The sequence below is a fragment of the Salmo trutta genome, chromosome 13, assembly GCF_901001165.1.
Source record: "Salmo trutta chromosome 13, fSalTru1.1, whole genome shotgun sequence".
Lineage (NCBI taxonomy): Eukaryota > Metazoa > Chordata > Actinopteri > Salmoniformes > Salmonidae > Salmo > Salmo trutta.
Window position 1 is genome coordinate 66,830,059 of NC_042969.1, and position 23,584 is coordinate 66,853,642.

The following is a 23,584-nucleotide window of genomic DNA, read 5'->3' on the forward strand; positions in this document are numbered from 1 at the left end:
CTTCCCCGGGAGGAAGAGCAGCTCCGTCTTGCCGAGGTTCAGCTTGAGGTGGTGATCCGTCATTCACACTGATATGTCTGCCAGACATGCAGAGATGCGATTCGCCACCTGGTTATCAGAAGGGGGAAAGGAGAAGATGAATTGTGTGTCGTCTGCGTAGCAATGATAGGAGAGACCATGTGAGGATATGACAGAGCCAAGTGACTTGGTGTATAGCGAGAATAGGAGAGGGCCTAGAACTGAGCCCTGGGGGACACCAGTGGTGAGACCAGTGGTGCGGAGAAGGATTCTCGCCACGCCACCTGGTAGGAGCGACCTGTCAGGTAGGACGCAATCCAAGAGTGAGCCACGCCGGAGATACCCAACTCGGAGAGGGTGGAGAGGAGGATCTGATGGTTCACAGTATCAAAGGCAGCAGATAGGTCTAGAAGGATGAGAGCAGAGGAGAGAGAGTTAGCTTTAGCAGTGCGGAGAGCCTCCGTGACACAGAGAAGAGCAGTCTCAGTTGAATGACCAGCCTTGAAACCTGACTGATTTGGATCAAGAAGGTCATTCTGAGAGAGATAGCAGGAGAGCTGGCCAAGGACGTCACGTTCAAGAGTTTTGGAGAGGAAAGAAAGAAGGGATACTGGTCTGTAGTTGTTGACATCGGAGGGATCGAGTGTAGGTTTTTTGAGAAGGGGTGCAACTCTTGCTCTCTTCAAGACGGAAGGGACGTAGTCAGCGGTCAAGGATGAGTTGATGAGCGAGGTGAGGTAAGGGAGAAGGTCTCCGGAAATGGTCTGGAGAAGAGAGGAGGGGATAGGCTCAAGCGGGCAGGTTGTTGGGCGGCCGGCCGTCACAAGACGCAAGATTTCATCTGGAGAGAGAGGGGAGAAAGAGGTCAAAGCATAGGGTAAGGCAATGTGAGCAGGACCAGCGGTGTCATCTGTCTTAACAAACGAGGATCGGATGTCGTCGACCTTCTTTTCAAAATGGTTGATGAAGTCATCAGCAGAGAGGGAGGAGGGGGGAGGAGTAGGAGGATTCAGGAGGGAGGAGACGGTGGCAAAGAGCTTCCTAGGGTTTGAGGCAGATGCTTGGAAGTTAGAGTGGTAGAAAGTGGCTTTAGCAGCAGAAACAGAGGAGGAAAATGTAGAGAGGAGGGAGTGAAAAGATGCCAGGTCCGCAGGGAGGCTAGTTTCCTCCATTTCCGCTCGGCTGCCCGGAGCCCTGTTCTGTGAGCTCGCAATGAGTCGTCAAGCCACGGAACAGGAGGGGAGGACCGAGCCGGTCGGGAGGATAGGGGACATAGAGAGTCAAAGGATGCAGAAAGGGAGGAGAGGAGGGTTGAGGAGGCAGAATCAGGAGATTGGTTGGAGAAGGATTGAGCAGAGGGAAGAGATGATAGGATGGAAGAGGAGAGAGTAGCAGGAGAGAGAGAGCGAAGGTTGCGACGGCGCAATACCATCTGAGTAAGGGCAGAGTGAGTAGTGTTGGAGGAGAGCGAGAGGGAAAAGGATACAAGGTAGTGATCGGAGACTTGGAGGGGAGTTGCAGTGAGATTAGTATAAGAACAGCATCTAGTGAAGATGAGGTCAAGCGTATTGCCTGCCTTGTGAGTAGGGGGGACGGTGAGAGTGTGAGGTCAAAAGAGGAGAGGAGTGGAAAGAAGGAGGCAGAGAGAAATGAGTCAAAGGTAGACGTAGGGAGGTTAAAGTCACCCAGAACTGTGAGGGGTGAGCCATCCTCAGGAAAGGAACTTATCAAGGCGTCAAGCTCATTGATGAACTCTCCAAGGGAACCTGGAGGGCGATAAATGGTAAGGATGTTAAGCTTGAATGGGCTAGTGATTGTGACAGCATGGGTCAGGGGATAAAGAGAGAATGTCCACTTGAGAGAGATGAGGATTCCAGTGCCACCACCCTGCTGACCAGATGCTCTTGGGGTGTGCAAGAACACGTGGTCAGACAAGGAGAGTACAGTAGGAGTAGCAGTGTTTTCTGTGGTAATCCATGTTTCCGTCAGCGCCAAGAAGCTGAGGGACTGGAGGGTAGCATAGGCTGAGATGAACTCTGCCTTGTTGGCTGCAGACCGGCAGTTCCAGAGGCTGCCGGAGACCTGGAACTCCACGTGGGTCGTGCACGCTGGGACCACCAGGTTAGAGTGGCAGCGGCCACGCGATGTGAAGCGTTTGTATGGCCTGTGCAGAGAGGAGAGAACAGGGATAGACCGACACATAGTTGATAGGCTACAGGAGAGGCTACGCTAATGCAAAGGAGATTGGCATGAAAATTAACTAAACAACTGGGGAAGCGAGAGAGCAGGGCCTCCCTCACTAACAATTCACTGAAACACTAAAACGCTAAAATATAACTTTTCTAGCTACCACTAGAAATTAAAATTGATGTAAACTACAGTGGTTCAATGTTTCCAGGAATAGGCTCAAACTTAGTTTATTCTGCTAAGTGTTCAATTAAAGTTAAAATGAGCACTCAACCCGCTGCGCCTTGGTCCATTACATACGACGACGGTTACAAGACTCAGCGAGATGACTAACCACGAGCAGCACTGCAGATTTTGGGCACGTTTGAGTGGTAAGGCTAAAGCAACCGACTGCAGACGAAAGTCGAGGAGCGAAGTTGTGGGAGGTGCATCTGGGACAGCCAAAAGTCGGACACTAATGTGGTTTTCCAACAGTAACCCACTGGCACAGACGTCAATTTAACCTCTTTTCCACGTTAGTTCAATGTAATTTAATTTCAATTATGTGGAAACAACGTTGATTCAACCAGTGTGTGCCCAGTGGAATGGCTCAGATCAACATGGCAGTGTTGCCATTTTTTATTAAAGGTTTTCTTTATAAAGTCGAAATGTTTCTAACCCCCATATCACACACTCACAAACTGAAATCATAATACAATAAATATTATGTGTGTAAACATTGTACAATCAATTAGGCCAATATCACATTTATTTGTATATATCTACTGTACCCTAGTGATTTGTTGACAATAGAGCCTCCCACAATACAGGCGATGGCTACAGGATGAAGTTGATGAAGAGCAACTGCAGAAACTTGCCGTTGACTGCAGTCAGAACTTCATGACCTTTGATCACATGATTTTTGTAAAGTTCCTGCAGTCGACTTGTAGGGGCAATTTTATCCCCAGAATGCAACACACTTTGAAAGGCAGTGCCACTTAACCAAAGCAATCCGCTCGAACGCATCCAGTGAGATGGCTCCTAGCCTCTCGCGCATAGGCATCTTTCTGTCTGTAACACTAAAACGGAAACAAAATAATATAAGAACAAAATAGAACTGTTTTTATGAAACTTAACTTCTCTGGGCAAGGTGGGACGTGACCGTCCTACACTATTCAACAGCCAGTGAAATAGCATGGCGCGAAATAAAAAACAGCAAAAATATCATAATTTCAATTTCTCAAAAATACGACTATTTTACACCATTTTAAAGATACACTTCTCCTTAATGTAACCACATTGTCCGATTTCAAAAAGGCTTTACAGCAAAAGCAAAACATTAGATTATGTTAGGAGAGTACATAAACAAAAATAACCACACAGCCATTTTCCAAGCAAGGATATATGTCACAAAAACCCCAAACACAGCTAAATGAAGCACTAACCTTTGACGATCTTCATCAGATGACACTCCTAGGACATCATGTTACAGAATACATGTATGTTTTGTTCGATAAAGTTCATATTTATATCCAAAAACAGCATTTTACATTGGAGCGTGATGTTCAGAAAATGTATTCCCACCAAAACTTCCAGTGAATGTGCACATCAATTTACAAAAATACTCATCATAAACGTTGACAAAATACATAACAACTATTTTAAGAATTATAGATACAGTACTCCTTTATGCAACCGCTGTGTCAGATTTTAAAATAGCTTTTCGGCGAAAGCACATTTTTCTATATTCTGAGTACATAGCTCGCCATCAAAGCAAGCTATACAGACACCCGCCAAGTTCTGGGATCACCTAAACGCAGAATTAGTATTATAAATATTCTCTTACCTTTGCTGATCTTCGTCAGAATGCACTCCAAGGACTGCTACATCCACAAGAAATGTTGTTTTTGTTTGAAATAATCCATATTTATGTCTAAATACCTCTGTTTTGTTCGTGCGTTCAGATCACTATCCAAAGGCATAACGCGCGAGCGCAGTACCAGAGACGAAAAGTCAAAATGTTCCATTACCGTTCTTAGAAGCATGTCAAACGTTGTTTAAAAACAATCTTTATGGTATTTTTTACGTAAAAATGCGATAATATTCCAACCGGACAATAGCGTATTCATTCAAGAAGAAAAAGAAGGAACGGTGCGATCGCGGGATCGCGCATCATCAATCCCTTTCTCCATAGGCAGTCCACTCATTGACTGAGATACTATTCTCTGCCCGGTTACAGGACAACGATGAAAAAACTTTCTGAAGGCTTTTGACAGCCAATGGAAGCCTTAGGAAGTGCAATGTGACCCCACAGACACTGTAGTTTCGATGGGTATTAGAAAGAAGAACTACAATTCTTAGATCTCCCACTTCCTGGTTGAATTTTTCTCAGGTTTTTGCCTGCCATATGAGTTCTGTTATACTCACAGACACCATTCAAACAGTTTTAGAAACTTCAGAGCTTCCATCCAGATCTACTAATAATATGCATATTCTAGTTTCTGGGCCAGAGTAGTAACCAGTTTAATTTGGGTACGTTTTTCATCCGGCCGTGAAAATACTGCCCCCTATACTTTAAGAAGTTAAACTAAATAAAAAGTAGTCAAGTGGATCTGAAAACTAACTGAAATAACAATCTTAAAACTAATAGAAATAAAAATGAATATAACAACACAATAAGCTTGACATACACAGATGTTTTAAAATAACTTAACCTTTATTTAACTAGGCAAGTCAGTTAAGAACAAATTCTTATTTACAATGACGGCCTACCAGGGAACAGTGGGTTTACTGCCTTGTTCAGGGGCAAAACAATTGATTTTTATCTTGTCAGCTTGGGGATTCGATCCAGCAACCTTTCGGTTACTGGCCCAATACTCTAACCACTAGGCTACCTGCTGCCCCATACGCACAGATACCTGCCACCCAGAGACACACAGTCAGTCAGACAAACATATGCTGAACAAAAATATAAACGCAATATGTAACAATTTCAAAGATTTTACTGAGTTACAGTTCATATAAGGATATCAGTCAATTGAAATAAATTAATTAGGCCCTAATCTATGGATTTCACATGACTGGGAATACAGATCTGTTGGTATCTGTTGGTCACAGATACTGTACCTTAAGAAAAAGATAGGGGCATGGATCAGAATTTGCCTCATGCAGCCCGAAACATCTCCTTCGGATAGAGTTGATCAGGCTGTTGATTTTGGCCTGTGGAATGTTGTCCCACTCCACTTCAATAGCTGTGGGAAGTTGCTGGATATTGGCGCGAACTGGAACACGATGTCGTACACGTTGATCTAGAGCATCCCAAACATGCTTAATGGGTAACATGTCTGGTGAGTGTGCAGGCCATGGAAGAACTGGGACATTTTCAGCTTCCAGGAAATGTGTACAGATCATTGCGGCATGGGGCCGTGCATTATCATGCTGAAACATGAGGTGATAGCGGTGGATGAATGGCACGACAATGGGCCTCAGGATCTAGTCACGGTATCTCTGTGCAGTCAAATTGCCATCAATAAAATGCAGTTGTGTTTGTTGTCTGTAGCTTATGCCTGCCCATACCATAACCACACCACCACCACGGGGCACTCTGTTTACAACGTAGACATCAGCAAACTGCTCACCCACACGATGCCATACATGCGGTCTGCGGTTGTGAGGCCGGTTGGACATACTGCCAAATTATCTTATGGTAGAGAAATGAACATTCAATTATCCGGCAACAGCTCTGGTGAACATTCCTGCAGTCAGCATGCCAATTGTACTCTCCCTCAAAACTTGAGACATCTGTGGCATTGTGTTGTGTGACAAAACTGCACATTTTAGAGTGGGCTTTTATTATCCCCTGCACAAGGTGCACCTTTATAATGATCATGCTGTTTAATCAGCTTCTTGATATGCCACACCTGTCATGTGGATTAATTATCTTGGCAAAGGAGAAATGCTCATGAACAGGGATCTAAACAAATTTGTGCACAACATTTGAGAGAAATAAGCTTTATGTGAATGTGGAACATTTCTGGGATATTTTATTTCAGTTCATGAAACATGGGACCAAGACTTTACATGTTGCGTTAATATTTTTGTTCAGTGTAGCTTTATGTGAACATGTTTAGTGTGTCTAAGATGTATCCCTCCAAGGCTCCAGCTAAGGTAAGTATACAATAAGATTGTGATCATCCAAGCTTTATCTTGTATCAGGATTTAACTGCTCTAAACTAGCACAATCTAATCTATCATGTCAGGTATAAAAATCACCCCCCACCTCTACCCCGCCCTGCCCAACTGAGCTTAAAATGGTCCTGCAAATGTCCAAGCCAAGCATTTGCTCTATTTTCACTGTCCAGTTCAGGTTGGCAGCCGTGTGGTATAGGTGAGGGTGTACATCCATATCTATGTGTGTGTGTGTGTGTGTGTGTGTGTGTGTGTGTGTGTGTGTGTGTGTGTGTGTGTGTGTGTGTGTGTGTGTGTGTGTGTGTGTGTGTGTGTGTGTCTGTCTTTTTCTCTGATGTGTTTTTATACTGTGAAATATATTCTGGGTGTATAGACTTTATGTTACATATACAGTAGGTACAGTATGTGTCTATCCCTCTCTTCTCTCTCCAGGCACTACTGCTGCACGGCTCTCTCCCTGAGGACGAGCAGGACGTCTCCCTGGGCTTCGGGGATAGCAGAGCTAACTCTGAGCAGCAGCTGGTACTGTGTCCGCCCCCATCCTCTTTACAGTCACTTTAGATAATACAGCATGTTCAGCCACTCACTGTGATGTGACGGTGTCAGACCCTGGCATGCTATAATGTTTTTACTGTCACTCTAGAGTCCAGAGAAGACGCAGATACTGTTGAAGCATGAATTAGTCTATGTTATCTGCTTAGCCTGCTTTCATGCCAGGTCACTGTCTCCTTATAAGCTCTGACATTTCTCTATTCTCACATAATGCCGCTCATCCCCTCGCTTTGAAGGTTCTAATCCGCAGTCGTCTGGACCAAAGCATGGAGGAGGCTCTTGATCTGAAGGTACAGTAGTAATTGGGCTTAATGTGGATGAGCTGCCATAAGAACACAGTCCTTCCCCTCCTAATGAAATGTCTCTGAGTCTGTCTGTCTGTCTTTCGGTCCACTCAGAGGGAGCTTCTGAGGCACAAGCAAGAGGCACGCCACCTTCAGGCTATTAAGGTAAGACCTGCCAGTCAAACCCTCTTAAGTTTGTTTGGATCATTACTTATACATGGATTAGTGGCTTTTATTCAGTTCTCATGCCAGCTCTGTGTAGAGAAGCAGCCCCTTTTAGCCTCCAGTGTTCCTTTACAGAAGAGTGGTGTGCACTGTTTTAGGCTTCATAATGATCCATATGTGGGTCCTTACTCTTTGGTAGGCAAGCCGGCCTCTCTAGCGTTGTCTTTGATCTGCCTTTCCTCATTAGGATGCTCTTCAGCAGCGTATGTCTGTACAGGAGGCTGCGGTGCTGCAGCTGAAGCAGGAGCTACTGAGGTGCAGCATGGGCAAAGAGCAACTAGAGGGGGAGAACGTGAGTCAGATGATATGATAATACATACGTTGACATTTCAAATGAATATTTGACCTTTATATTCAATGGCTCTATCTATTTATGTATTAAAATATTCATGTTTTGTTCATCCACGTTACAAATCTAAGTATATTTTTGTATATTTGTAGGCAGAGCTCAAACGGAAGTTGAGCGATCGGAACAACCTACTCAATGAGTATGAGGTAAGATCAGGAACTAAGTGCATTTTCACAATTTCAACACACTTTAACATTTGGATATGATTATGTAGTTGAAATGTTTCAAAGTATCACAGATATCTCAGTGATATGTCTATAAAACCAGCAGCAACTTGGAAAAAAGGATAGACTACTTCAGCAACAGCAAATGAAACTGGACGATGCTCGGCACAACTCTAATGAAGGAAGCCACAAGGTATGGTACCATAATCAAACTGCTTCCACTGCACTTACAGTAAGTGACATGTATTTGTTGTAGCTTGCAAAGTTGGTAAGATTTATTATATCTATTTTTCTTCAGTCATCTAGGAGTGAAAAGTGTGGGTACAGTAACTCTGTGAGCCCACCCCCTGGTCCGGCCTTCCAACACACAGCTGTGAGTCACGTCCGCCTACAGTGCATTCGTAAAGTATTCAGACCCCTTGACTTTTTCCACATTTTATTACGTTACAACCTTATTCTAAAAAACTTTTTTTAAATCATCAGGATTCTACAAACCATACCCCACAATGACAAAGTGAAAACAGGTTTTCAGATATTTTTACAAATGTATAAATAAAGAAAATGTTACATAAGGAATCAGACCCTTTGCTATCAGATTCGAAATTGAGCTCAGGTGCATCCTGTTTCTATTGATCATCCTTGAGATATTTCTACAACTTGATTGGTGTCCACCTGTGGTAAATTCAATTGATTGGACATGATTTGGAAAGCACACACCTGTCTATATAAGGTCCACAGTTGACAGTGCATGTCAGAGCAAAACCAAGCTACGAGATTGAAGGAATTGTCCGTAGAGCTCCGAGACAGGGTTGTGTCGAGGCACAGATCTGGGGAAGGGTACCAAAAATGTTCTGCAACATTGAAGGTTCCCAAGAACACAGTGGCCTCCATCATTCTTAAATGGAAGAAGTTTGGAACCACCAAGACTCTAACTAGAAGTGGCCACCCGGCCAAACTGAGCAATCGGGGGAGAAGGGCCTTGGTCAGGAACCCGATGGTCACTCTGACGGAGCTCTAGAGTTCCTCTGTGGAGATGGGAGAACCTTCCAGAAGGACACCCATCTCTGCAGCACTCCACCAATCAGGCCTTTATGGTAGAGTGGCCAGACGGAAGCCACCCCTCAGTAAAAGGCACATGACAGCCCGCTTGGAGTTTGCCAAAAGGAACCTAAAAACTCTCAGACCATGAGAAACAAGAGTATCTGCTCTGATGAAACCAAGATGGAACTCTTTGGCCTGAATGACAAGCGTCACATCTGGAGAAACCTGGCACCATCCCTACGGTGAAGCAAGGTGGTGGCAGCATCATGCTGTGGGGATGTTTTTTCAGCGGCATGGACTGGGAGACTTAGCAGGAACAAGGCAAAGATGAACAGAGCAAAGTACAGAGAGATCCTTGATGAAACTTGCTCCAGAGTGCTCAAGACCTCAGACAGGGGAGAAGGTTCACCTCCCAACAGGACAACGACCCGATCGAACATATCTGGAGAGACCTAAAAATAGCTGTGGAGCAACGCTCCCCATCCAACCTGACAAAGCTTGAGAGGATCTACAGAGAAGAATGGGAGAAACTCCCTAAATACAGGTGTGCCAAGCTTGTAGCGTCATACCCAAGAAGACTCGAGGCTGTAATCGCTGCCAAAGGTGCTTTAACAAAGTACTGAGTAAAGGGTCTGAATACTTATGTAAATCTTATATTTAATTTTTTCATTTTTAATAAATTAGCAAACATTTCAAAAAATATGTTTTTTCATTGTCATTAAATGGTAATGTGTCTAAACTGATGAGGTGAAAAAAAACAATTTCGATCAATTTTAGAATAAGGCTGTAGCCTAACAAAATGTGGAAAAGTCAAGGGTTCTGAATACATTCCAAAGGCATTGTATGTACATTTCCTACATGTGTTTACATGTTGGTGGGAGGGAGTGTGTGATTAATTTAATGTGTGTTTCATGTCATCATTATAGCTGTCTCTAGAGCTAGAGACCTACTGGAGGTTAAAGGCCATAGCCAAATGATCAACAACCTTCAGATTGACCTGGCCACCAGTTCTAGTGGTTTATGTCATTTTGTGTGTATTAGCAGGGAGAGGAACTGCAGCTGGTAAGGGAGGCCCTGCGTAGTCTGAGGGATGGTTTCTCAGGTCACGACCCTCAGCATCACACCCTGGACACACTGGAGCAAGGGGTGGCCAGTCTCATGGACCGCCTATACACACTCGACACACGCCGCAGGCAGCAGGACAGAGGGGTACACACACACACACACACACACACACACACAACAATACACACAGAAAACCACAGAGGTGGGTGCTGTGTGTATGCTGTTAGCGTTATATTTTGCACCTGATCATAATCATGTGTTTATCGTGTGCACATCGTGACTGACTGAATTGGCATTTCTCCTAGTAACTGTGACTCTGTCTTCTTGTAGGGTCTGTACAAATCACCAGGACGAAGAGCCAACCCCACAGACAGGGACTCATGGCCACCCAGCTCAAGTAAGATATACTGTTTCCTACAGTGCCTTGCAAAAGTATTCACTCCCCTTGGCGTTTTTCCTATTTTGTTGCATTACAACCTGTAATTTAAATGGATTTCATGAAATGGATATACAGAACATAGTCCAAATTGGTGAAGTGAAATTATAAAAATTACCTGTTTCAAAAATGGTTAAAAAATGTCAAATTAAAAAGTGGTGCGTTAATATCTATTCACCCCCTTTGCTATAAAGCCCCTAAATATGATCTGGTGCAATCAATTACCTTCAAAAGTCACATCATTAGTTAAATAAAGTCCTGTGTACAACCTAAGTGTCACATGATCTGTCACATGATCTCAGTATATATACAGTTGAAGTTAGAAGTTTACATACACCTTAGCCAAATACATTTAAACTCAGTTTTTCACAAGTCCTGACATTTAATCCTAGTAAAAATTCCCTGTCTTAGGTCAGTTAGGATCACCACTTTATTTTAAGAATGTGAAATGTCAGAATAATAGTAGAGAGAATGATTTATCTCAGCTTTTATTTCTTTCATCACATTCCCAGTGGGTCAGAAGTTTACATACACTCAATAAGTATTTGGTAGCATTGCCTTTAAATTGTTTAACTTGGGTCAAACGTTTCGGGTAGCCTTCCACAAACTTCCCACAATAAGTTGGGTGAAGTTTAGCCCATTCCTCCTGATAGAGCTGGTGTAACTGAGTCAGGTTTGTAGGGCACATGCTTTTCAGTTTTGCCCACAAATTTTCTATAGGATTGAAGTCAGGGCTTTGTGATGGCCCCTCCAATACCTTGACATTGTTGTTCTTAAGCCATTTTGCCACAACTTTGGAAGTATGCTTGGGGTCATTGTCCATTTGGAAGACCCATTTGCGACCAAGCTTTAACTTCCTGACTGATGTCTTGAGATGTTGCTTCAATATATCCACATAATTTTCCTGCCTCATGATGCCATCTATTTTGTGAAGTGCACCAGTCCCCCCTGCAGCAAAGCACCCCCACAACATGATGCTGCCACCCCCGTGCTTCACGGTTGGGATGGTGTTCTTCAGCTTGCAGGCCTCCCCTTTTTCCTCCAAACATAACAATGGTCATTATGGCCAAACAGTTCTATTTTTGTTTCATCAGACCAGAAGACATTTCTCCAAAAAGTATGATCTTTTTCCCCATGTGCAGTTGCAAACCATAGTCTGGCTTTTTTATGGCGGTTTTGGAGCAGCGGCTTCTTCCTTGCTGAGCGGTTTTTCAGGTTATGTCGATATAGAACTAGTTTTACTGTCGATATAGATACTTTTGTACCTGTTTCCTCAAGCATCTTCACAAGGTCCTTTGCTGTTGTTCTGGGATTGATTTGCACTTTTCGCACCAAAGTACGCTCATCTCTAGGAGACAGAACGCGTCTCCTTCTTGAGCGGAATGACGGCTGCGTTGTCCCATGGTGTTGTTACAGATGGACATGGTGCCTACAGGCGTTTGGAAATTGCTCCCAAGGATGAACCAGGCTTGTAGAGGTCTACAAATGTTTTCTGAGGTCTTGGCTGATTTCTTTTGATTTTCCCATGATGTCAAGCAAAGAGGCACTGAGTTTGAAGGTAGGCCTTGAAATACCTCCACAAGTACACTTCCAATTGACTCAAATGATGTCAATTAGCCTATCAGAATCTTCTAAAGACATGACATCATTTTCTGGAATTTTCCAAGCTGTTTAAAGGCACAGTCAACTTAGTGTATGTAAACGTCTGACCCACTGGAATTGTGATACAGTGAATTATAAGTGAAATAATCTGTCTGTCAACAATTGTTGGAAAAATGACTTATGTCATGCACAAAGTAGATGTCCTAATTGACTTGCCAAAACTATAGTTTTTTGACAAGAAATGTGTGGAGTGGTTGAAAAACGAGTTTTAATGATTCCAACCTACACCTGTTCTGAAAGGCCCCAGAGTCTGCAACACCAATAAGCAAGGGGAACCACCAAGCAAGCGGCACTATGAAGACCAAGGAGCTCGCCAAACAGGTCAGGGACAAAGTTGTGGAGAAGTACAGATCAGTGTTGAGTTGTAAAAAAATATCCAGAACTTTGAACATCCCATGGAGCACCATTGAAATCCATTATTAAAAAAGGGAAAGAATAAGGCACCACAACAAACCTGCCAACAGAGGGCTGCCCACCAAAACTCACAGACCAGGCAAAGAGGGAATTAATCAGAGAGGCAACAATGAGACCAAAGACAACTCTGAAGGAGCTGCAAAGCTCCACAGCGGAGATTGGCGTATCTGTCCATAGGACCACTTTAAGCCATACACTCCACAGAACTGGGCTTTACGGAAGAGTGTCCAGAAAAAAATAAGCAACCATGTTTGGTGTTCGCCAAAAGGCATGTGGGAGACTCCCCAAACATATGGAAGAAGGTACTCTGGTCAGATGAGACTAAAATTGAGCTTTTTGGCCATCAAGGAAAACGCTATGTCTGGCGCAAACCCAGCACCTCTCATCACCCCAAGAACAGGGACTGGGAAACTGGTCAGAATTGAAGGAATGATGGATGGCGCTAAATAAAGGGAAATTCTTTAGGGAAACCTGTTTCAGTCATCCAGAGATTTCAGATTGGTTCACCTTCCAGCATGACAATGACCCTAAGCATACTGCTAAAGCAACACTCGTGTGGTTTAAGGGGAAACATTTAAATGTCTTGGAATGGCCTAGTCAAAGCCCAGACCTCAATCCAATTGAGAATCTGTGGTATGACTTAAAGATTGCTGTACACCAGCGGAACCCATCCAACTTGAAGGAGCTGGAGCAATTTGCCTTGAAGAACAGGCAAAAATATCAGTGGCTAGATGTGCCAAGCGTATAGATACATACCCCAAGAGACTTGCAGCTGTAATTGCTGCAAAAGGTGGCTCTACAAAGTATTGACTTTGGGGGGGTGAATAGTTATGCACACTCAAGTTTTCAGTTTTTTTGTCTTATTTCTTGTTTGTTTCACAAAAAAAAATATTTTGCATCTTCATAGTGGTAGGCATGTTGTGTAAATGAAATGATTAAAAATATATATATATTTTAATTCCAGGTTGTAAGCCAACAAAATAGGAAAAATGCCAAGGGGGTGAATACTTTCGCAAGCCACTGTATGCCGTTCTCAACAACCTTGATAATTCTCTTTCACGCAACTTTATCTAATTGTTTAATTCAATTACATTGAACATATGTTAGGAGCTATCAAGCATTTTAATCAGCTATCCTGGTTATCTGTAGAGAAAAGGGTCATTTTAATCCAACTTGGTCTGGTCCACATAATTATTACAGACTCAGCCCCCAGGTACCTATCAAATTATTTTACATATATAAGAGATGTCCACCAATACAACACCAGAACCAGAGACTGATATTGCCTGTTTTAAATGTAAGAGTCTATCTGGTAAGAACAGTTTTTTATATTCCGGCGTTGTTGAGTGGAACAAACTACCACATCAACTCAAAGCCATGGCACCCATAATTGAGGACACTAAATTACTTGGTGTTAACTCAGATTTTAAAATGTCACGGTCAAAACATATAGATTCAATGTTGTAAAGATGGGGAGAGGTCTGTCCGTAATAAAGAGATGCTCTGTTTTTTTCACTCCACAAAGCAAGTCCTGCAGGCTCTAGTTTTATCTTATCTTGATCTTTGTCCAGTCACATGGTCAAGTGCTGCGAAGAAAGACCTAGTTAGGCTGTAGCTGGCCCAGAACAGAGCGCCACGTCTTGCTCTTCATTGTAATCAGAGGGCTAATATTAAAACTATGCATACCAGTCTCTCTTGGCTAAGAGTTGAGGAAAGACTGACCGCATCACTTCTTGTTTTTATAAGAAACATTGTGTTTGAAATTCTGGTTTCAAAAAACAAATAAACACTTCACGGCACAACGCCTCTCCCCCATGTGAACTGCTTGTTGTGTGTATGCACTGTGTACCTGATAGATGCGCACACACACTACATGTTGATTTTAAATGTATGTATATTGTAAAGTCTTTTGTCTGTAATGTATTTTTTGTTATGTGTCAGACCAAAATAAGACTTGCTGTCACCATTGCCGTTGGCTAATGGGGATCCTAATAAATCCAATCAAAACCATTATTTCATTTCAAAAGGTCAAAAGCTGGGTAAAGATCTAGCCAGACACATTTTCATGTGTCTGTATCTATGTAACGTTGTAATGTTTTTGTACCATGGAAATACGTCTGACTTTCTTGTGATATCCTGTCATGTTTGTTTTATGTATATGCTGTGTGTATATGTGTTTTTTAATTGGTAAATAAAATCAATCAATCCTGTCTTTAAGCTGTAGCCAGTAAGCGAACCTATATGTTTTGATTTGTTTTCAGAAATAGCTCACTCCCACAGTAGTCCTGGCCTGGACTCCACAGTCTCCACTAAAGTCCTCTACTTCACTGATCGTTCACTCACTCCTTTCCTGGTCAACATCTCCAAAAGGTACGAATCCAGAATCCCTCTTTGGGTCTTCATGATGTCCATTGCATATGTACCGTTGTGTTGCATGCTGCCTGTAAGTTGTGGATGCAATGTACAGTGCCAGTCAAAGGTTTGGACACACCTACTCATTCAAGGGTTTTTCATTATTTTTACAATTTCCTACATTGTAGAATATAGTGAAGACATCAAAACTATGAAATAACACATATGGAATCATGTAGTAACAAAAAAGTGTTACACAAATCAAAATATATTGTAGATTTTAGATTCTTAAAAGTAGCCACCCTTTGCCTTGATGGCTGCTTTGGGTATTGAATGCATGCATGTGTGTTATTGGTGTGTGTATTGTGTGTCTATGCGCTGTAGCGTTGTGAGGGAATGTGCATGTCTGTGTCTCTGCACAGATCAGTGTACCATGATGCCATCTGACACTGAGACTGTGCTGTTAGGCTGGGGGAGGTGACTCTGAGAGACTTCAAGACAGCGGTGGACCGCCAGGGTAGCTTCAGGTACCACTTCAAAGCCCTCGACCCAGAGTTTGGGACTGTGAAGGAGGAGGTAGGCATGTTTTGGATTACAGCTTTGGGTTTACATTTAGATAGGGTCAAATCTTACCACTTAGAGGGAAATGACTGAATGACCAAAATGAAAAGAGAAAACACTTGGAATTGGCAATAGTTCCAAAACCCAGTAACTATTTTAAGATCATAAAGATGTCGATTCTTTATTAAGGTTGATATGTGTTAAGAGACTGTCCCTGTATATGTCATACACTACATATACAAAAGTATGTGGACACCGCTTCAAATGAGTTGATTTGGCTATTTCAGCCACAGACAAATCTGGGTTTGGGAGATGCCAGGAGAACACTACCTGTCTGAATGCATAGTGCCAACTGTAAAGTTTGGTGGAGGAGGAATAATGCTCTGGGGCTGTTTTTCATGGTTCAGGCTAGGTCTCTTAGTTCGAGTGAAGGGAAATCTTAACGCTACTGCATACAATGACATTCTAGACGATTCTGTGCTTCCAACTTTGTGGCAATAGTTTGGGGAAGGCCCTTTCCTGTTTCAGCATGACAATGCCCCTGTGCACAAAGCAAGGTCCATACAGAAATCATTTGTCGGGATCGGTGTGGAAGAACTTGACTGGCCTGTACAGAACCCTGACCTCAACCCCATCTTTGTGATGAATTGGAATGCCAACTGCGAGCCAGGCCTAATTGCCCAGCATCAGTACCCGTATCAGTACTCCATATTAATGCCCATGATTTTGGAATGAGATGTTCAACGAGCAGGTGTTCACATACAGTGCATTCGGTAAAGTATTCAAACCGTTTGACTTTTTCAACATTTTGTTACGTTATAGCCTTATTCTAAAATGGATTCAATTAAAAATGTTCTTCATCAATCAACAGTCGTGGCCAAAAGCTTTGAGAATGACACAAATATTAATTTTCACAAAGTTTGCTGCTTCAGTGTCTTTAGATATTTTTGGTAGATGTTACTATGGAATACTGAAGTATAATTACAAGTATTTCATAAGTGTGAAAGGCTTTTATTGACAATTACATGACGTTGATGTAAAGAGTCAATATTTGCAGTGTTGACCCTTCTTTTTCAAGACCTCTGCAATCTGCCCTGGCATGCTGTCAATTAACTTCTGGGCCACATCCTGACTGATGGCAGCCCATTCTTGCGTAGTCAATGCTTGGAGTTTGTCAGAATTTGTGGGTTTTTGTTTGTCCACCCGCCTCTTGAGGATTGACCACAAGTTCTCAAATGGGATTAAAGGTCTGGGGAGTTTCCTGGCCATGGACCCAAAATATGATGTTTTGTTCCCCGAGCCACTTAGTTATCACTTTTACCTTATGGCAAGGTGCTCCATCATTCTGGAAAAGGCATTGTTCGTCACCAAACTGTTGATGGATGGATGGGAGAAGTTACTCTCGGAGGATGTGTTGGTACCATTCTTTATTCATGGCTGTGTTCTTAGGCAAAATTGTGAGTGAGCCCACTCCCTTGGCTGAGAAGCAACCCCACACATGAATGGTCTCAGGATGCTTTACTGTTGGCATGACACAGGACTGATGGTAGCGCTCACCTTGTCTTCTCCGGACAAGCTTTTTTCCGGATGCCCCAAAAAATCAGATAGGGGATTCATCAGAGAAAATGACTTTACCCCAGTCCTCAGCAGTCCAATCCCTGTACCTTTTGCAGAATATCAGTCTGTCCCTGATGTTTTTCCTGGAGAGAAGTGGCTTCTTTGCTGCCCTTCTTGACACCAGGCCATCCTCCAAAAGTCTTCGCCTCACTGTGCGTGCAGATGCACTCACACCTGCCTGCTGCCATTCCTGAGCAAGCTCTGTACTGGTGGTGCCCCGATCCCGCAGCTGAATCAACTTTAGGAGACGGTCCTGGCGCTTGCTGGACTTTCTTGGCCTTCTTCACAACAATTGAACCGCTCTCCTTAAAGTTCTTGATAATCCGAAAAATGGTTGATTTAGGTGCAATCTTACTGGCTGTCACGTCCTGACCAGTAGAGGGGGTAGTTAGGTCAGGACGTGGCAGAAGGGAGTGTGTGTTTGTTATTGTTTCATTGATTTTGGCCGTGTGACTTCCAATCAAGCACAGCTGTAGAGGGTTGTGGTTGATTGGGAGTCACACATAAGGTGCCTACTTTGCCTTGTGGGGTTGTGGGTGGTTGTTTTTTACACTGCTTGTATTAGCCTGTAGAACTGTCACTGTTGTCACCTTTTTTGTTGTTAAGTGAATACTCTACTCCTTTATTTGAAATTAAATATGAGTATTCACATACCTGCTGCGCCTTGGTCTTCTCTCCATGACAACTGTCGTTACACTGGCAGCAATATCCTTGCCTGTGAAGCCCTTTTCTGTGCAAAGCAATGATGACGGCACGTGTTTCCTTGCAAGTAACCATGGTAAACAGAGGAAGAACAATGATTCCAATTCCAAACACCACCCTCATTTTGAAGCTTCCAGTTTGTTATTCGAACTTAATCAGCATGACAGAGTGATCTCCAGCCTTGTCCTCGTCAACACTCACACCTGTGTTAATGAGAGTATCACTGACATGATGTCAGCTGGTCCTTTTGTGGCAGGGCTGAAATGCAGTGGAAATGTTTTTGGGGGATTCAGTTCATTTGCATGGCAAAGAGGGACTTTGCAATTAATTGCAATTCATCTGATCACTCTTCATAACATTCTGGAGTATATGCAAATTGCCATCATACAAACTGAGGCAGCAGACTTTGTGAAAATTAATATTTGTGTCATTCTCAAAACTTTTGGCCACGACTGTACACACAATACCCCTAATGACAAAGTGAAAACAGGTATTTAGAATTTGTAGCAAATTTATAAGAAAAATAAATACCTTATTTACATAAGTATTCAGTCCCTTTGCTGAGACTCGAAATTGAGCTCAGGTGCATCCTATTTCCATTTATCATCCTTGAGATGTTTCTACAACTTGATTGGCGACTACCTGTGGTAAATTAAATAGACACAGCTGTCTACATAAGGTCCCACAGTTGACAGTGCATGTCAGAGCAAAAACCAAGCCATGAGGTCGAAGGAATTGTACATAGAGCTCCGAGACAGGATTGTGTTGAGGTACAGATCTGAGCAAGGGTACCAAAACATTTCTGCCACATTGAAGGTCCCGAAGAACCCAGTGGCCCCCATCATTCTTAAATGGAAGAAGTTTGGAACCACCAACCTCCTAGAGCTGGTCGCCCGGCCAAACTGAACAATTGGGGGAGAAGTGCCTTGGCCAGGGAGGTGACCAAGAATCTGATGGGCACTTTGACAGAGCTCCAGAGTTCCTCTGTAGAGATGGGAGAACCTTCCAGAAGGACAACCATCTCTGCAGCACTCCACCAATCAGGCCTTTTTCAGCGGCAGGGACTGGGATACTTGTCAGGATCGAGGGAAAGATGAACGGAGCAAAGTACAGAGAGATCCTTGATGAAAACTTGCTCCAGAGCGGGGCGAAGGTTCACCTTCCAACAGGACAACGACCCTAAGCACACAGCCAAGACAACGCAGGAGTGGCTTCGGGACAAGTCTCTGAATGTCCTTGAGTGGCCCAGCCGGAGCCCGAACTTGAACGTGTTCAAACATCTCCGGAGAGACCTGAAAATACAGTCAGGTCCATAAATATTTGGACATATTATTATTTTAGCTGTCTACCACAGCATTGGAGTTGACATTAAATAATGAGCTATAAATGCAGGCTTTCAGCATTCATTTGAGGGTATTTACATCCAAATCGGGTGAACGGTGTAGGAATTACAGCACTTTTTATGTGTGGTCCCCCCCTTTTAAGGGATCAAAAGTACCTAGACATTTGGCTGCTCAGCTGTTCCATGGTCACGTGTGTGTTATTCCCTCATTAGTTGATTTACAAGTAAGCAGATAAAAGGTCTAGAGTTAATTTCAAGTGTGGCATTTGCATTTGGAATCTGTTGTTGTTACCCTCAATATGAAGTCCAACGAGCTGTCACTGCCAGTGAAGCAAGCCATCATTAGGCTGAAAAATCAAAACGAACCCATCAGAGATAGCTAAAACATTAGGTGTGGCCAAATCAACTATTTGTTACGTTCTTAAAAAGAAATAATGCACTGTTGAGCTCAGGAACATCAGGAACATCAAAAGGCCCGGAAGACCACAGAAAACAACTGTGGTGGATGACAGAATAATTATTTTTCTGGTGAAGAAAAACCCCTTAACAACAGTTGGCCAGATCAAGAACACCCTCCAGTAGGTAGGTGTATCTGTGTCAAAGTCAACAATCAAGAGAAGACTTCACCAGAGTAAATACAGAGGGTTTACCACAAGATGTACACCATTGGTAAGCCTCAAAAACAGGAAGACCAGATTAGAAAACATCTAAAAAAACATGTATGTATAAAAATGGTTGTAATTCCTACACGGTTCATACAATCAATTTGACAAACCCTTAAATTAAAGATGAAAGTCTACACTTAAAGCACATCTTGATTGTTTCCTTTCAAATCTATTGTGGTGGCGTATAGAGCAAAAATCATGCAAATAGTGTCACTGTCCAAATACTTATGGACCTGACTATAGCTGGGCAGCAACGCTCCCAATCCAACCTAACAGAGCTTGAGAGGATCTGCAGAGAAGAAAATGTATGAAATGTATGCATTCACTACTGTAAGTCGCTCTGGATAAGAGCGTCTGCTAAATGACTAAAATGTAAATGTAAGAATGGGACAAACTCCCCAAATACAGGTGTGCCAAGCTTGTAGCGTCATACACAAGACACGAGGCTGTAATCACTGCCAAAGGTGCTTCAGCAAAGTACTGAGTAAAAGGTCTAAATACTTATGTCGATGTGATATTTCACTTTTCTATTTTTAAAGCATTTGTAAAAATGTCTAAAAACCTGTTTTTGCTTTGTCATTATGGGGTATTGTGTGTAGATTGATGAGGAACATTTTTTTTTAATCAATTTTAGAGCAAGGCTGTAATGTAACAAAATATGGAAAAAGTCAAGGGGTCTGAATACTTTCTGAATGCACTGTACTGTTGGTCATGTAGTGTTGTTTATATTAAAAGAGTGTGCCTGTCTGGTTCTGGATGGTGTCCTTAGGTGTTCCAGGATGGAGCCCTGGTGCCTGGCTGGGAGGGGAAGATAGTGGCCTGGGTGGAGGAGGACCATGGAGAGAGACGGTAGAACTGGGAACCAACCAACCATAGAGGGAACCACTAGCCTCAAACTGTGACCACTGGAATATGATGTCATAACACCCTCTCAGTATTCGCAGCAGCCCTGCAGAGGTAGTTATTAAAACAGTTGGGACCAATCTATTTATTACTGTTTCGAGATAAAACCATACTTTCAAAATGGCTCTGTCCTATGGACCTTTGACTTACAGTAACTGTTTGAAGTACAAGTTGTAGTTGCCAAATATTAATAAAGTTCTTCACAATACAATTTTGAAGTTTTAATAAACATGGATTATTACATGAATATTGACTGTTTGTGAATTATTTCCCAGACATGCAGTTAATGTAACTCATGATCATGGAGGACTATAATTCCACTCGAGTCATTAATGTTGTTGTGAATGTCTTTACTAAGGTACTGTTTACTACTACAAAGGTTCAGACGCACAGCTTGTAGAATGCATAGCAGAAATTACATTACTGCCTTCTCTAATTTCCAAAGTCCCAATCTCTTCAGAGAGACAAATCACCTACTGGGTGTAAGTGTGTCTTGTCAGAAAAGACAGTGTTAATTTATTTATTTTTTTGTCTATTAATAATGAATTTGCGTATTTTTAGTGTCGGCAGTACCAGCACTAGAGTATAGACACTTGCAAAGTTAATATCCGTTTCTTCTTGTTGAACGTGGCAGAGGCCGACTCCTCATTCACAGTCTCAGGCAGCTCCAGGTGTAGATGGTACATATCCTCCACTTCTAGTAGTACATCATCCTACAGAGAAATACACACACAGACTATTAGACCCACAAGACCACAGAAAGGATAACTTATAATGTAACATAGGCTATTATGTCAACATAAGAAGCGTTTAAGCAAGAGGGACAGAATTTTGTTAATCCATCACAGGGCCTTATTCATAGCACAAGGGAAGGGGAAGCAGATTGGTCCCTGACCTGGGAAATGCTGAGATGGCACTCTGTGATGGACTGAACCTTTGGTAGCTCCACAGTCAGCTCCAGGCTCCGAGAGAGGTCCCTGGGGTCAGAGTTAACAGTGAGCTGGTGCTGTGGCCGCTGAGGCTGGGCTGTCACTGAGCTGGAGATCACCTGGATCAGGTTCTTGGTCTTGTTGCTTTGGTCCCCTGGCCCAGGAGTTAGCTGGACAGATGTGATGAGCTGCACAGGTGTACTGTCCTCAGTCTGCCCTTCACGCAGAGAGATCTGCTGAAGCAGGGAAGCTGGGGTCTGGGAGGCTGGGAAATTGATGTCAAATGAATGTCAAAAAATGTATCTTCACCTACAGTATACCTTTAAAAAAATATTGAATACACTACATAGTTAGTAGGTATTGCTCAATATATTTTAATTCAATAATCTAGCCTTTATCTTGGTGGTGGTGTCACCTTAATAAAAAATAAAACCCCTTGAACTAGGGAATAATTACGTAGAGGCTTTACCTGTGTTGGTGGCAGGGCTGGACTGTTTTAGAGAACCCAGGCGGCGCTGCATGTCCTCTAGGCTGCCCTTCAGCTTACTGCTGCTGACGTTGTACTGCTGGACCAGACGCAGGCCATGCTGCTGCTGTGTGAAGCTCAGGGCTAACAGATGAACCTGGTCCTTCTCCCTCTTGTCCTTCTGAGCCTGCTGCAGCACCGCAGGGCTGAACGCCACATCCATCACACTGTAGTCGTCTGAGTACAGGAAACACAAGTTGTAGTACTGAGAAAGGGCAATGAAACACCTTTTTAGTTCAAACAGTATTACATAACATTAGTATCAAAACCATAAAACAAGTTATAAGAAAGTCAGCTGTAGTAGAAAGTAATTTGGGGAATGTTCACTTTTTTGCCAGCACCTCTTGTAATACAGGTTACAATGTAGTTAATTATGCATAAATACAGGTTTGTGTTCTGCAGGACAACAGTGACTCTTGGTACCTCCTCCTTCATCACTGTCTGTCTCCAGTTTCCCTCCACACACAGGCACTGGCTTGTTCTCATCAGCAGGGGTAGGGACGCGCTTCCAGCCACACACATTGATGTACAGCAACCCTTTCTTTGGCTCCTGACACAAACAATAAAGCAACTGTTCAGCCTCTTTATAGTTCACACCTCCATATTATTAGCCAGCAGTACACAGTCAAACGTGCACTGCAAACAAATGAATCAGTATTCTCTTATCAACACACTTTCCTATGTCATTTTTATGTAGGCCAGTGTTGTACGTTTGTGTGTTTTGAATCGATAAACTCTAGTGTGGGTGTAGCTGCTCATAGAAAAAGCAGGTACTTTATGGTACCAGCATTTCAGTGAGTAGGCAGGAGTCAGGCTGAGGCGGTGCATTATAATCAGTTCCCTGTTTCATCTGTTTCTCGATAAACATCTGGTAGCTTTGAGGGTCATTCTGAGACAGGTCGTCTAACATGGACCAGAACTGGTTGACCTGCTGAAAAACTTCCTTTGTACACCCCAGGGAAGAAGACATATTTCTGAAAAGATATTGAGTGATTTAGTTTAGTATACACAGAGCTCATTGGAGTTTTGCATTTGATTATGGTATGGCAATGAAAGTTAGCTATAGATGAACAAGCATGGAGAGAATTCATAGCCAGGTTAAATAACGTTAACGTTAGCTAGCTAGCTACAGTAGCTAAATAGCTAGCGCTAGGTCTACCACCTGTTGCAATACACCAGACAGCAGTGCCTTTCAATACATTCAAACTATTTGGTACGAATACTGTGAATCAAATGGTGAACAGTAACGTTAGTTATCCTTCTAACACAAAACACATGGAAATACTCACAGTAAACTTGCTTGCTTAAAGTTCTTGCGACCCCTGTGCTAACTTTACAGCTAAATGTTGACAAAATCAACTTTGTAGCGAGTGATCTCTGTTACTATGGAAACGAGATGAGAGTGGTGCATGCATGCCCTCTA

At 42.9% G+C, this 23,584-nt stretch overlaps 2 protein-coding genes across 6 annotated transcripts in view; one reads left to right on the forward strand and one right to left on the reverse strand.

Annotated features, from left to right (window-relative positions):
• LOC115206373 (dixin-A-like) overlaps nt 1–20,953 on the forward strand; it is a 35,011-nt gene extending 14,058 nt beyond the window's left edge. For 2 of the 5 annotated variants that reach the window (XM_029773236.1, XM_029773233.1), the window contains exons 4-15: nt 6,805–6,894; nt 7,161–7,214; nt 7,323–7,373; nt 7,621–7,725; nt 7,875–7,928; nt 8,050–8,139; nt 8,245–8,319; nt 10,029–10,196; nt 10,383–10,449; nt 14,826–14,934; nt 15,384–15,492; nt 20,573–20,953. In XM_029773236.1, coding sequence (XP_029629096.1) covers nt 6,805–6,894; nt 7,161–7,214; nt 7,323–7,373; nt 7,621–7,725; nt 7,875–7,928; nt 8,050–8,139; nt 8,245–8,319; nt 10,029–10,196; nt 10,383–10,449; nt 14,826–14,934; nt 15,384–15,492; nt 20,573–20,656 — 1,056 coding nt within the window. In that variant the 3' untranslated portion in view covers nt 20,657–20,953. Of the gene's footprint in view, nt 1–6,804; nt 6,895–7,160; nt 7,215–7,322; nt 7,374–7,620; nt 7,726–7,874; nt 7,929–8,049; nt 8,140–8,244; nt 8,320–10,028; nt 10,197–10,382; nt 10,450–14,825; nt 14,935–15,338; nt 15,493–20,572 lie in introns of all 5 variants that reach the window. The other 3 variants (XR_003880788.1, XM_029773235.1, XM_029773234.1) reach the window with 3 other exon arrangements.
• Nucleotides 20,954–21,039: 86 nt separating this feature from the next.
• Nucleotides 21,040–23,528, reverse strand: pih1d2 (PIH1 domain containing 2). The gene is made up of 6 exons (XM_029773237.1): nt 23,451–23,528; nt 22,946–23,135; nt 22,585–22,711; nt 22,105–22,338; nt 21,602–21,900; nt 21,040–21,419 (listed from the first exon to the last, which is right to left on the reverse strand). Exons 2-6 carry the CDS (start codon nt 23,129–23,131, stop codon nt 21,285–21,287), a joined length of 981 nt encoding a protein of 326 aa, XP_029629097.1. The 5' UTR covers nt 23,132–23,135; nt 23,451–23,528; the 3' UTR covers nt 21,040–21,284.
• Between the last annotated feature and the right edge of the window lie 56 nt (nt 23,529–23,584).

Bases quoted from the DNA above. Each gene is read 5' to 3' on its own strand.
- pih1d2 (XM_029773237.1), bottom strand. From the start codon at position 23,131: ATGTCTTCTTCCCTGGGGTGTACAAAGGAAGTTTTTCAGCAGGTCAAC. The intron at 22,712-22,945 runs GTACCATAAAGT...TGTTTGTGTCAG, and splicing joins GCCTACTCACTGAAATGCTG to GAGCCAAAGAAAGGGTTGCT. The intron at 22,339-22,584 runs GTACCAAGAGTC...TCCTGTACTCAG, and splicing joins AGACAGTGATGAAGGAGGAG to ACGACTACAGTGTGATGGAT.